The 13218-nt window shown below is 36.9% G+C and overlaps 1 protein-coding gene across 1 annotated transcript in view; it reads left to right on the forward strand.

Annotated features, from left to right (window-relative positions):
* ALS2 (alsin Rho guanine nucleotide exchange factor ALS2) overlaps positions 1-11324 on the forward strand; it is a 37544-nt gene extending 26220 nt beyond the window's left edge. Inside the window, exons 16-35 of the mRNA XM_053472240.1 lie at positions 188-316; positions 1289-1359; positions 1599-1665; positions 2029-2216; positions 2354-2419; positions 2498-2596; positions 3006-3170; positions 3442-3553; positions 3767-3844; positions 3960-4093; positions 4211-4375; positions 5354-5471; positions 6030-6187; positions 6570-6698; positions 7279-7455; positions 8215-8260; positions 8942-9003; positions 9660-9809; positions 9915-10011; positions 10327-11324. Coding sequence (XP_053328215.1) covers positions 188-316; positions 1289-1359; positions 1599-1665; positions 2029-2216; positions 2354-2419; positions 2498-2596; positions 3006-3170; positions 3442-3553; positions 3767-3844; positions 3960-4093; positions 4211-4375; positions 5354-5471; positions 6030-6187; positions 6570-6698; positions 7279-7455; positions 8215-8260; positions 8942-9003; positions 9660-9809; positions 9915-10011; positions 10327-10365 — 2250 coding nt within the window. The 3' untranslated portion in view covers positions 10366-11324. The remainder of the gene's footprint in view (positions 1-187; positions 317-1288; positions 1360-1598; positions 1666-2028; positions 2217-2353; positions 2420-2497; positions 2597-3005; positions 3171-3441; positions 3554-3766; positions 3845-3959; positions 4094-4210; positions 4376-5353; positions 5472-6029; positions 6188-6569; positions 6699-7278; positions 7456-8214; positions 8261-8941; positions 9004-9659; positions 9810-9914; positions 10012-10326) is intronic.
* The last annotated feature ends 1894 nt before the right edge of the window (positions 11325-13218 follow it).

A 13218-nucleotide genomic window follows, 5' to 3' on the forward strand; every position in this document is an offset into this window, starting at 1 on the left:
GAAGTCTGGTTAATAGCTACCCTAGTACTGCTACTTACAATATACCCTCGTGTTCACAAGGCGTTTTCCGTAGGTAACATGCAAATTGTTTGCGTTAGAGAACTTCAGCATACTATGATGTTTCGATCTTTCCTCTAATTTTTCCCATGACTTACAAGTACTTGCAATTTCTTCCATGATGTGGTAGGATTCCCTGCGTAAGCCGGATAGGCGTCTGATCTGTGAGAGCAGCAACCGAGGCCTCACTTTGCAAAATGCCAGTCGGTTCTCTGTCAACTGGTTCATCCTTTTTAATGACGCACTTGTTCATGCCCAGGTGAGATCCTTATTCCACTAGCCCTGCATGTCCATTCAGCCAGCAACAAGAGTAAAGATTAGGGGGTACATTCACCTATATTTATGATTTAAAATAATTAAAATTATTTTTTTTACAAGTGAAGGCAATATATTCTTAGAGATCATTTTGTGTAGATTTGGTTAGTTTGTGTTATTTTGGTACATGAAGGTAATCATTATGAGCCCTCTAAGGTTGGCTCATAACTGTGAATAAATGAGTATCTGTGAATCATTAGTATCTGTGAATGTGAATGAGTAAATGAATGTTGGTGAATGAATAAATGAATGAGTGTGTGTGATAACATGGATGTGGGGGGGGGGGCATGGCACAGTGAAACTGTAAGTGATGTGCAGACCCCATACTGCTGTCAGCATCAATACACAAGGGTGGCAGCTAGCCAGGTTTCAGCATGTATTGGCTGCTTGTGCATGAAAGGAGTGTGATTGCTATATTAAATATATATGATAGCTAACACACTCCTTCTATCATGCCCAGGCAACCAGTACATGCTGGAACCTGGGCATTATAGGAGTGTGATAGCTGTTAGCAATCATTAATATTGTTATTAAATTTTTTGTCCAATTTTGGTGTGTTACTTTTAATAAAAGTGTGGGATTTTTTTAAAATTCATTTTTGGCTTCGGCCAAGAGAATCCTGAATTTTCGGTTTCGGTCCAGACTTTTCTTTTCGATGCATCCCTACTCTCAAATTTAGTTAGGGATATTGCAATGCAAAAATCTACATTTGCGTCCTTCTGCACATTTGGGGTCTCTGAAATAGACTATTTCTGTATTCTTAGGGTACTATAATTTGGCTAGTAAATTCTTGTACTTCTGTTGTTTGCTTTCACAACCCAAGCGTCCTAGCAGGCTCAACCCATTTAGCTATTGACAATCACAGTAAGCTTGTATTATAATTTGTTAATGGAGCTTTTTTACTCTCGCTGCACAGTTCTCTACACACCATATTTTCCCCCTCTCTACAGTCTGGGTGGAACCTCTTTCAGAAGAAGTCATTGGCTTGTGAGTATACTTCTCAAAAAACATTTCTTTGTTTTGTTCCTTTTTTCATAATGTAGAAATATGAAATAAGATTATTAAAACTAAAAGTGCTGGAAGAAAGACGTGGTAAAAATGCAGTGACCTATAACTATTGGATTGTTCAATGTATGAGAAAGAGGCAGCCGTTCCCAAAATAAAGCGTATTGTCCATAAGTAGTTTGGTAAAGTAATAATGTGCATTTTATCTGTGCATTTTAAAGCAATGGCTTGAAGATCACAACCCCAGAAGAACAGTTAACTCTTACTGCATCAACTTCCCAAGAAAAGGTAAGACTAACAACTCTACCACTTCAGCACAGGTGTCTGGGAATCTTAACATTTTATTTGAAGCAATTTTAATTGCCAGGATTATTAAATTGAATATAAAGTATTCCAGCTAAAGAGACAGAGAGTGTACCTAGTGCATTTTCTGTCTGTTGTGCTACTGACATAAACATGTTTGGAGTCACAGCTTAGACAATCTTTGGGCTTTGGGCCCAAAGGTTTGTTATATCATTTACTGGACCTTTGTTCTCAGAGCGAGCAACATTATTTATCTCCTTTGGGACCAGTTAAGTGATATTGATTGTATGCCATAACAGAGTAGTCACTGTGTAACTAGGTTTTGGTATTTGTGTGTGTTTATTGCAGAACAAGTGGCTTCGAGCAATTAGCCAGGCAGTGGACCAGGCACTGAAATGCGTGACAGAACAGCTTCCTCCTATTCACAGACAGGAGCCCCCAATGTCACGGAGTGCAAAGTACAAATTTTATAAGGACCCACGACTGAGGGATGCTACTTATGAAGGTCGATGGCTATCAGGGAAGCCGCATGGCAAGTAAGTCAGGGCAACGTAACACCAATTTAACACTATATAAAGAATAGATATATGATGAGATAATATATATTTATGTGCTTGTTTGGTATAGCCAGTGTTTATTTATCACTAACTACCTTTTTTCCCCTTTTATGCAGAGGGGTACTGAGCTGGCCAGATGGAAGAATATATACGGGTAATTTTCGGAATGGCCTGGAGGATGGGTAAGAAACATTACATTTTCATAATACCATGTACACTTTGTAGAGTGAAACACATTCACACACTGTTTCTATTTACAGGTATGGAGAGTATATAATCCCCAACAAAACTTTCAAAAACAACGATCGTTATGTGGGACAGTGGAAGGAAGGCAAAATGTGCGGCCATGGCACCTACTGGTAAATTATTGTCCATAAAAAAAAGCAATAATTCAGCGCATGTCTAGTGAATACCATGCGCAAAAAACATCTAAGGCATAAATATTGGGGATTCCATCACACTATATGGCCATTTAATGTAGAATTTTTTTGTGATCCCTTGCGAGAGTTGACTTTACTAAGATCTTGCCCAAAGTGGCTCTACCTGATATCTAGTGTAATTACAATATTTAATTTCATCTTTAAGGCTTCATAGACAAACTTAATTTGGTTATACACTTGTACTTCCCGTCTTTACTTTCTTTTGTTTTTCTGTTCATTGCCTTGATAACCTTTTTGATGTTTTTCTTTTTTTTCTTTGCTTTTCTCATTTGTAATGTTTGATTGTCAGTGAATAACTCAGACATATATATATATATTTTTGGCTCAGGTATGCTAACGGAGAGGTGTATGAAGGCTCCTTCCTAGACAACATGCGGCACGGGCACGGGCTCCTACGAAGAGGCAAACTGACCTCCTTTTCACCCAGTATGTTCATTGGTCAGTGGGTGATGGATAAGAAGACAGGTTATGGAGTATTTGATGATATAACCAGGTAACCATCCATAATTTCATATACTGAATATTCATTTGTTTCATTCATTGATTGAATAATCTTTTGAATGTAGTGCATGCAAGCAGAGAAAACAGACTATATTAAATAATTGCTATCCATACATCCATATGCGGATTTAAAATGTAAGGCAGATGCACAATTGTCTCAAACTAATTTTTTGTTGGAAGATGGGGGCCTGAAGGTTCAAGGTGCGGCTTTTTGTAGATAACATCTTCAATTTTGTTTTTTATTATTGGTTTTGTCTTGACAGGGGTGAGAAGTTCATGGGGATGTGGCAAGATGACCTTCGTCAGGGTAGTGGATTGGTAGTAACCCAGTTTGGCCTATACTATGAAGGAGCTTTCAACCTCAACAAAATGATGGTGAGTCAGTGGGCATTATGGTATATATTGTACATTTATTGAGCATACATAATTTTTTCTACCTAAATGTAAACAATTAATACTCTGAAGATATTTATTTCCTTGTTTTACCACTGTCAGTTTGTCAATATTTTTTCAAGTGACGTGTTTACTTCGCAATCCCTTGTGCATTGCTATATTAATATATCAACATTTATTACTTCATGTACATAGGGAACTGGTGTTTTGCTTTCTGAAGATGACACTGTTTATGAAGGCGAATTCTCTGATGACTGGACATTAAATGGGAAGGTAGGAAAATCTAGCTGTACTGCTGTTCACAGGCTTTTCCCTCCCAGCACTTGTTGGCTTTTTTTAACCAAAAAAATCTTTTGGTGAGTTTGTTTTTATTGGTTCCTTTTACCAGGGGATGCTGACTATGTCAAACGGAGACTGTATTGAAGGTGTTTTCATTGGCGAGTGGGGATCTGGAATCAAAGTCAGTGGCACCTACTTGAAGCCAACTGTATATGATGGAGAAAAGGAGGGAGCTAAAACCTTGTGAGTCTAACTTGTTAGCCATGTGTTTATTTGTATTTATTAACATGGAGTAGATTATTGTGCCTCATCCATTTCAGCCAGGTACATCAGTAGGGATCTAATAATCTATCTTCTTAGGAAGCTAGGGCGTCTTTCTGTACCAGCGGATGAGAAGTGGAAAGCCATTTTTGAGGAGTGTTGGAGGCAGCTTGGATGTGATACTCCAGAGCAAGGGGATGTTCAGAAGGCCTGGGATAACATAGCTGTGGCACTTACAACAAACAGAAGACAAAAACAGGACAGGTCTGTATTTAAGGGTGGAGGATGACAAAGTATATGCGACAGTTTGAGCTATACTATTCCTGTGTAAATCTCTGTTTTGCTATTGTTTTATGTTTTTTCTTTTTTTGTGTGTTGCTCTGCAATTAAGTGTACAACATACAGTGCAGTTAAGATATTCACTGCTCTACTCAAGTGTGTCAATTGTATTTCTTTAGAAAAAAAAATGGAGCAATGTAGAAAGTTACAAAATGGGTGCCCAAACACCAAGTGGTATTTAAAGAGAGTCCCAGCACCAAGATTACAGGCACAGTACTTGGCCCCAGCACACAGACTGTATCCACACTCTTGATTGCCTTTAGACATACAGTCATGTGAAAAAGAAAGCACATCATAAGGTGTACTTAGATCTTCATACATGGATTCTCCATTTGAGTTTATTTTTTGTTAAATAAGTCATGCCACAGTGTAATATGTCATGTGTTGTTCAGTGTTATTACCTATTTTTTTTGATCTGCTAAGGAACAGATGATTGTTGTTATTGCCTGATATGCAAAGAGGGTGTACTTTCTTTTTCACACAGCTGTACTTGCCCTAACATCAAAACACTTGCTCTATTCTCATAATTTCTCCCCTGTTATCTCTCCTCTTTTCTCATTATCTCTCCCCTTTTTGTCCATCTCTCACCTTTGTGTCCATCTCTTCCCTTTGTCATTACCCAATTTTACCTCTCCCCAGCTATAAATAATATACATTCTATCTATCTCTCCCCATCTCTTGCCTTTCTGAGCTGTGGTGGAAGGGCGAGGTCTGTTCATACAGACCTGTGTCCCAATGCTCGCGGCTTTAGTGCTGGATATGACCCATCCCAAGAGAGTAGTGAAACAGAGGTCTATATGAACAGAAATTACTTTATAACATGCGTATTTTATGACCTAAAATAACGGTGATTCATTGATCGATTCCTGATTCTTTGTAATTTTTCTCCTCCCGTTGTTACAGCCCAGAGCCACTGAGCCGCTCACACACACAGACACTGGAGAGTTTGGAGCTGATACCACAACTTGTAGGCCCCTTCACCATGGAGAAATATGAGAAGATCAAGATGTATCTCATAAACGTAATTTGCTTCTACTGCGTTTATAAACAATTATACAATGAATGAATGAACACTCATAGTACTGATCAGATGCATATGAAGTTGTTCCCCCCCTTTGCAGTTATAACAGCTTCCACTCTTCTGGGAAGGCATTCCAAAAGATTTTGGAGTGTTTCGGTGGGAATTTTTGCCCATAATCCAGTAGAGCATTTGAGAGGTCAGGCCATGATGTAGGTCGAGAAGGCCTGGTTCACAGTCTCCATTCCAGTTCATCCCGAAGGTGTTTGATGGGGTTGAGGTCAGGACTCTATGTGGGCCAGTCAAGTTATTTCACACAAAACTCATCCAACCATGTCTTTATGGACTTTGCATTGCACTGGGGCACAGTCAAGTTGGTATAGGAAAAGGCCTTCCCCAAACTGTATGTGTGTATGATCTGTGCAAATAGGGTTGTGAAAAATACTGCCCAGATTAAGCTTGATTTGTTATACAAAAATATCTTAAATGTCAAGTCAAATAAAGCAGTGATATGAGTGTTGTCATGATTTTGATTGTCCTGGCCTCTGTTTCTTTTCTTAGGCCTGTGAAACACCAATGCATCAACTAGGGAGGCTTGTGGAGACCCTGGTTGCAGTGTATAGAATGACCTATGTCGGCGTTGGAGCAAACAGAAGGCTTTTACAGGAGGCAGTGGGAGAGATCAAGTCTTATCTGAAACGTATCTTCCAGCTGGTGAGGTGAGAGGGTCTATTGTCCGTTACCAATAACATTCCCCACATTCACTCGCAGAGCTGTCTCCTACAAGTACACCATCAAGGTCACAAAACAAGAGCTAACCAGGGAACATTACATTTATTTTGAGGAAAATAGATACACAAATCAATATCCTCTCTTGTACCTCATTTTGATCTGATGCCAGAGGTCCCTGGAATGTAAATAAATGTGTTTTATTTTAGAAACGAACATGTGCCTTTCCGTGTCCTAGATCGTAACTGAATGTCAGATAAGGTTATGTTTTCAGTGTCTTACACTGTAGAATGAGTACATTCTTTGGTGGTTTTAGCAATGTTGCTCACAGTCATATCATGCTGTCTAGTACAAAACTCTTACCTTCTCCAGGTTTCTGTTTCCTGACCTTCCCGAGGAGGGCAGTTTGATCCATCCTTCTGTGCCTACTAAGGAATCACCAGACAAGTGTCATATTTACAATGGGAAAACGGACTCTGCACCGGAGTCTCCGGAACCAGGGTAACTGGACATGAAATTCCTCATTGTGTTTTAATAGGCAGGATGTTTTTAGTTCTAAACGAAAGTCAATAATATTTTTAGGTGTTTATAATTTTAAGCAATATACAGCAGACTGTACAATATAGCAGCATTTTAACATTTCAGATATTCAGATTTTAGTGCGTATTGTAGATCACATAGTCAGATAATGTTTTGATTTGTTTTCACCCTCCCAAATCCACGCTACACATTAATCCGGTAGGATATATTTTTATCTAGGAAATCCAGTGACTGTTAGTCATTTAGTGATATTTTAGGAGACATAAAAACAATGCAATGTGGTATGACAACTGCGACCCAAATAACATAGTAATAATTTTTAAAGAATTGTTGGGGGCTAGCTATGATGTCAATCAAAATTTAAATGTGACCAATGTAATAAAATTGTGTTTCCAATCAAGAATGGCCACATAGAACCCTATGTTGAGAACATTGACCTTGGACCATGAGCTTTTAGAGATGCTGTTAACTCTTTCCTACACTCTAGTTTGATATATAGTTTTTTTAGGACTCTTGTCAAAACCTAGCCTGTCTTCTTCAGGTATGTTGTTACCAGCCCTGGACTATTGCTGCCAGTCCTGTTACCTAGAATGTACCCTCCCCTGTTCATGCTGTATGCCCTGGAGCATGAGAAGGAAGAAGATGCATACTGGGAGTGCATTCTGCGTTTGAACAAGCAGCCTGACACTGCACTTCTCTCCTTCTTAGGGGTGCAAGAGTAAGTGCAATAAGGGACACACAACTCTATCTCTGTCTCAGTTGTTGTCTGATCTTTGGTTCCAGTTTAACACATACATATCCCGCTTACACAACAAAATACAACTGGATAATGTATCCAATAGCAAACGATATTTATAAAAGCACACGTAGTTGTAAGTAGTTTCTTGGTTGTGAAAAAACTTCTAGAATGCCAATATAATTTGGAAATACGTATCTGTGTGATTTTTATTCATTTTGCTAAATAAAAACATTAAAAAGAAAATTTGGAAAAAAATGTAAGCCTCTATAACTGGAAGTGACTTAGAAAAGCTATTCTTCCTCTAGGAATGTTAAATGAGAGATTTAAAAGGGCATAATCCCTTATATAATAATTGTTTTAACTTTGGTTGCACTCCTCTAATGTGCATGAACAAGTTATTTTAGAAGACAATACATGTAGGTTAAGGGAAATATAAAAAATTTAAATGTTTGTACACTGGTTGCATTCATAATAATAAAATCTGCTTTCACTTGCATAATACAACCCAAATCCATGGGATTTTTTCTTAATTCACATTGGCCACAATCTGCCCTTTGTTTACAGGTTTGTTCAAAAAAGAAATAAATGATAGTTTGGCAGAAAATGTAACTAACCTCTTTGATGATAAATATATATATATATATATATATATATATATATATATATATATATATATATATATATATATATATATATATATTGGTATAACTCATTTTAATCTCCTTTTTTTATATTCAGCAAATTTTGGCCAACAACCAATAGTTTCCTTGGTAAAAGTCATAAGGTAAGCCATTTTTTTACTTGCGTAGATAATAGTATAGGAATGTTTTCCCTGTAGCTGTTTGGACAGTGAAATGCATTGCTGGCCAATTCAGTTTTTACTGAATTTTTGGTTTCCTCAAACCCATATTAGTTGGTGCAGAAGACGAGAAAACAAAACCTCACTGAGACAGTAATGTCATCCCAAAAAAATCTCTCCTGACTCCAAGGCAGTCAAATTCACCCTGGATCAACAAAACATTATCTATTTTACTCATGATAACCCTGTATGCATTTCATATCTAGAAAACATTGGAACCTTTTTTTGAGTATGTTGATTGAATTGGCCAAAACAACTTCACATGGCAGTCTATTCCAAAATTAAACCGCCCTAGCAGTAAAGCCTTCTCTATGTTTAAGACTCTTCCAGTCTTAAGGGATTCCTACGTGTTGTCTGCAAGGTACGATCTAAAAAGAGAACTCTGTATATTGACCTTGAACATACTTGGAAAGGTTTATCGAATACCTACAAATACATAATTTCTCTAGAGAAAACATCCATCGTTTGGACAGCCTTTCATCATAGCTGAAAGGCCCCATTCCTTTAATCATTTTTGTAGCCCTTCTCTAAACCCTTACTGTCCTTATTTGATATAGAATTGTGTCAAAATCTAAACTATTGATCTGATACTGCTTTTCTCTATAGGTATTGTCAAGCACAAAAGATTCCTGCTTTGCCTCAGCAGTGGAGTGTCTCCAGCAGATTAGGTATTATGCATGTAGGAATACTGAAGTGGTAACAAAGTGTCGAAGCCCCACTGTTATCCCAAACCAGACGAATCACTACAGATGTATAGCTGCATACGGCGTAGTCTCATGCACACAGATATACGGATTTATCTGTCCTCTTGAATTCAAAGAACTAATCCTTCACAAATTTGCATAAATGTAGTGATTCCCTACTAAATGTTTGCCTCCTGCAGGGATTCACAGTGGTGAAACATTTTAGGAAAACTGAGTAGACTTACCATTAAATAATTGTATCATGTGCCCCTTGTTTTCATGGACACATGACTAGGTTTTATTTTCACCCCATCAAGGCAACATCATATAACAAATATAAATTCTGCACATGCATGTCTTTTAAAATCTTGGTGTCTTATATGTGATATCTGTGCATGTGAAATAATTAGTTAAGTTTAGTATATTTTTCAGTTTACAGATATCTCATTATTATTTCATTCTACAATCCACCTCACTAACTTCTCCACGTGGAAGCTTTCATGTACTGCCTGTTAATTTGCTCAGTTGAGCCAATGATGCCACTGATGATTAACGCCAATGTTTTAAGAAAGGAACACGCTCTGTCACCTCGTTTGATGGTGTGATCTTTGGATGAGATCTCTTCTGTTTTTGTTCCTTAGCACAACATTCACCCCATCAGACAAACTAAAAGTTATCCAGCAAACATTTGAAGAAATAACACAGGAAGTTCAAGGAGCACTGAAAGAAGAATATCTTTGGTCCATGGACGACCTGTTCCCTGTGTTTCTTTATGTTGTACTTCGAGCCAGGTTGGTGATACTCTGCTACTTCGTGTGCACACTGCTCTTTTTTAGCATGCATCTCAGACATCAGAGATTGAAAACAAATATAAATCAGTTCTCGCTTTTATGCAGAATACGGAATCTGGGTTCTGAAGTACATTTGATTGAAGACCTGATGGATCCATACCTGCAACATGGAGAATTGGGGATTATGTTTACTACTCTGAAGGTATTTATCAAGGATTCAAATGCATTTGCAATATCATAGAGGCTAAAAAATATGGAGCCTTCAAATACACTCCTTACTGTTAAGATGTTGAAGATGGTGGAATGATCTTTCGCACAGGAAAGCTGGTAAAGTTTTCTTGTAGAGCTTCAAATGTCCAAAGGAGAAAATCATCATCCTGGACACTATTTAGACCTTAAGGATAATAAGCCTTTGTAAATCGAGGGCAAGTCAACGTTTTCTTCATCTTAGACATATAATTGATTACTTTTTATATAATGACCAGATAACTTATTTTGCTTATTTGTTTCATTGCAGGCTTGCTATTACCAAATCCAGCATGAAAAAATCCACTAAATTCTTCACCAAACATAGCAAATACAAAAGAAATGCTCCTGTCTGGATGTGCTCTCTGCAGCAGAATCTTGGACCATAATTCAGTGGCATCAAGGCTGTTCATATATGTCCAAGTTCTCAACGCTGTGCAAATCAGTGTTTGAGGACAGGCTCTGTAAACTTGGATTCTACTGGGGAATTGTTTTTAGAGCTGACTTTGTAAAGTATTTTTTTAATATTTTAACGGAAAGTGAAGTTTATTTTGAACAGCGGCACTGGATGCAGCTTCCTTTTAATACAGTTGGTATAATGTGGTACCGTACCAAAGCAAACAAATTATCTAGAAGACTCTAACCTGCCGGAACAATGGCATCTGGTCTGTGTTGGCTTATTGTGTCCATTGCTGCAGGCCTAAATATATATAAAAGTAAAAAAAAGGTTTAAAGCATCAACAACCTGACCCTTGGTTTTGGGTTAAATGACAGTAAAACAGTTTAAGAAAACTTAATTCTTCAGTGAATTTCTATCATCCTTACAGTGTTACAGATGGAATGCAGAAGCACACATATTTCTTACCAATGCAGGATGGTATAGCTTAGCTAAAATATATTTGTAGACGTACATTAAATCTAAGTCTACATTTTCAAAGCAGTTTGCCATATTTACCTTAGTGATGGGAGAGTGCAGCAATCTTATTGATATTTTTCATTTGCATTGGTGTAAATTCTGTTTCATGACATAAAATGAATGTCATTGCTGGTGAACGTCAGACCTCAAGCCAGAACTTTTGTCTGGCATTCAAGCTGCTTTTGGACAACAGATCCCATAATCCATAATTTAAATCGTACAACCAAAAGAGTTGTACTAGAAAGTTTGATTGTTCTTGTCTTTAACTCCTTACTGGATTTGGAAGAATACATTACTTGTGAAATACTGAGGCAAAATATGGGCAAAAAATAATAAAAAAAATAATAATTGAATTATTTTGATATATGTGGTGTAGTTATTTCACATTTGTTTTAAACCAAAATGGCTTTACTAACCATTTATAGAATTAAAGGAATACAAAATAAGCTACATCTAAGTATTACTTTCAATTTCTACAAAGCTGCTATTCTAGAATAGAACTACAGGGATGGTAGCTTCAGTGACAAACCCCTCTGTAATAAACAAGGTATTGTTTTGTCATTTATTGTAAAGCAAATTAGAAGCAAGTTTGTGGTCACTTAGAATCTACTTTACCTGAAAATTTGCAGCTACTGGTAACTCCTGCCTCGCTTGTTGTTTCTGTAAGTCAAACTGTTACTTACTACTTGTTATGTCCTGTCTACCCCTTGTACAACGCTACGGAATTTGATGGCGCTATATAAAAAAATAAATAATGGAGGTCTTTTTGTGGCTGCTTCCTGTATATTTGCATTGATATCTTTGATCAGATACAGCAAAATGCTGTAGCTGTAAACATCTGTGACAATAGACACTTTTTTAATAGACATTGCACCAGAAGTGTAACCATAATTCCAGTTTTGGTGCTTATTATGTCTTTCATTTTCTAGTAATGTGCTTGAGACTAATGTAATGTATTAGAACTTCCTTGCACTGAAAGCATTATTCACTACACAGTCGTGCAAAGTATTACACACACATTGAATGTATATGTAGGGATACATGCATTTTTTCACGTGTAAATTTACACACAGGTGTAAGTGTAAATATTTATGAAACGGAAATAATGTGTGACTAAGTTACTATTTAAATACATTATTTATATTGAAAATAGTTATTTTGATGAAGGAGCCAAGTTGGCCTAATCACTATTAATGACAACTATGGAATTAAGGTAAATAATTGAAGTTAATGTAATTTATAAGGCATTTATAAAATGTGGCGGTGGCACCACTTCCCATCACTCAAACCATAAACTATTAAAAATGCTGTGTGGGCATGATTCACAGAGTCTGGCTGCTTCTATAGCCCATCTATTTATACCCATTGGGTATAATCTGGGTAAAGAGTAAGACACATTCAGACTATATGAAACTTGTAAGATTTTAACCTACACAGTATTTAGTATATTTTTATTTGGCTATAAACAATGTTTATATTGTGGTTGTATAAATCAACATGATATGTAAACAAACCACTACACCAAAGAGTAAGTGTACTTTTCGTAGGGTCTCAAAGGACTGTATCTTTTGGTGTTCAATCAGTAAAGTGGAAGTGTGCAGGATCATTTCTCATTAGCTTGGCTAATTTGGTAATCTTCTCCTCTAAGATGATCTAGATTGATGCAAACCTAATCATTGAAATTTCTTGACAGAATTCTCACACCTTAATTGAAATTGGCATCAGAAAGGGCTTCATATAATTCATAATGTCAAGACAGAAGTTTTCGTAGAAATAATGCCAGAGCAAGAATACAAGAAGCCCACGGAAAATGTTTCCTTTTTAATCAAATTAAGGAACAGTGGTGTCATGTATTTGCATTATGTAATGTGGCATAAGACCAGACGTGAACACATTTGGTGGTGTATGAATGAACCAGCACTGGTACTGCGTCTGCAGGGAAATAGAAATCGCTTTAATAGTAGGTTTAAAGTCTTAAAAAGTGGTTGAAAGGAAATACATTTCAAATAAAGACATGTACATGGAGAAATGTAATTTTATGCTTTCATTTATGTATTCATGTTTTCAAAACCCTCATAGAAAAATAAAGGCATTTTTATTCAATGTGTTTTTGTTTGAATTTTGGTCAGATAATGCCATTTTATATATATGCCTTTTAATCCCCTATATGCCACTCTGTCTCCCAGATATGCCTTATACACCCATATATGCCACTCTGCCTCCCTGACGTGCATTTTATTTTATTTT

This window comes from Spea bombifrons, chromosome 7 (genome assembly GCF_027358695.1).
Source record: "Spea bombifrons isolate aSpeBom1 chromosome 7, aSpeBom1.2.pri, whole genome shotgun sequence".
NCBI classification, from domain to species: Eukaryota; Metazoa; Chordata; class Amphibia; order Anura; family Pelobatidae; genus Spea; species Spea bombifrons.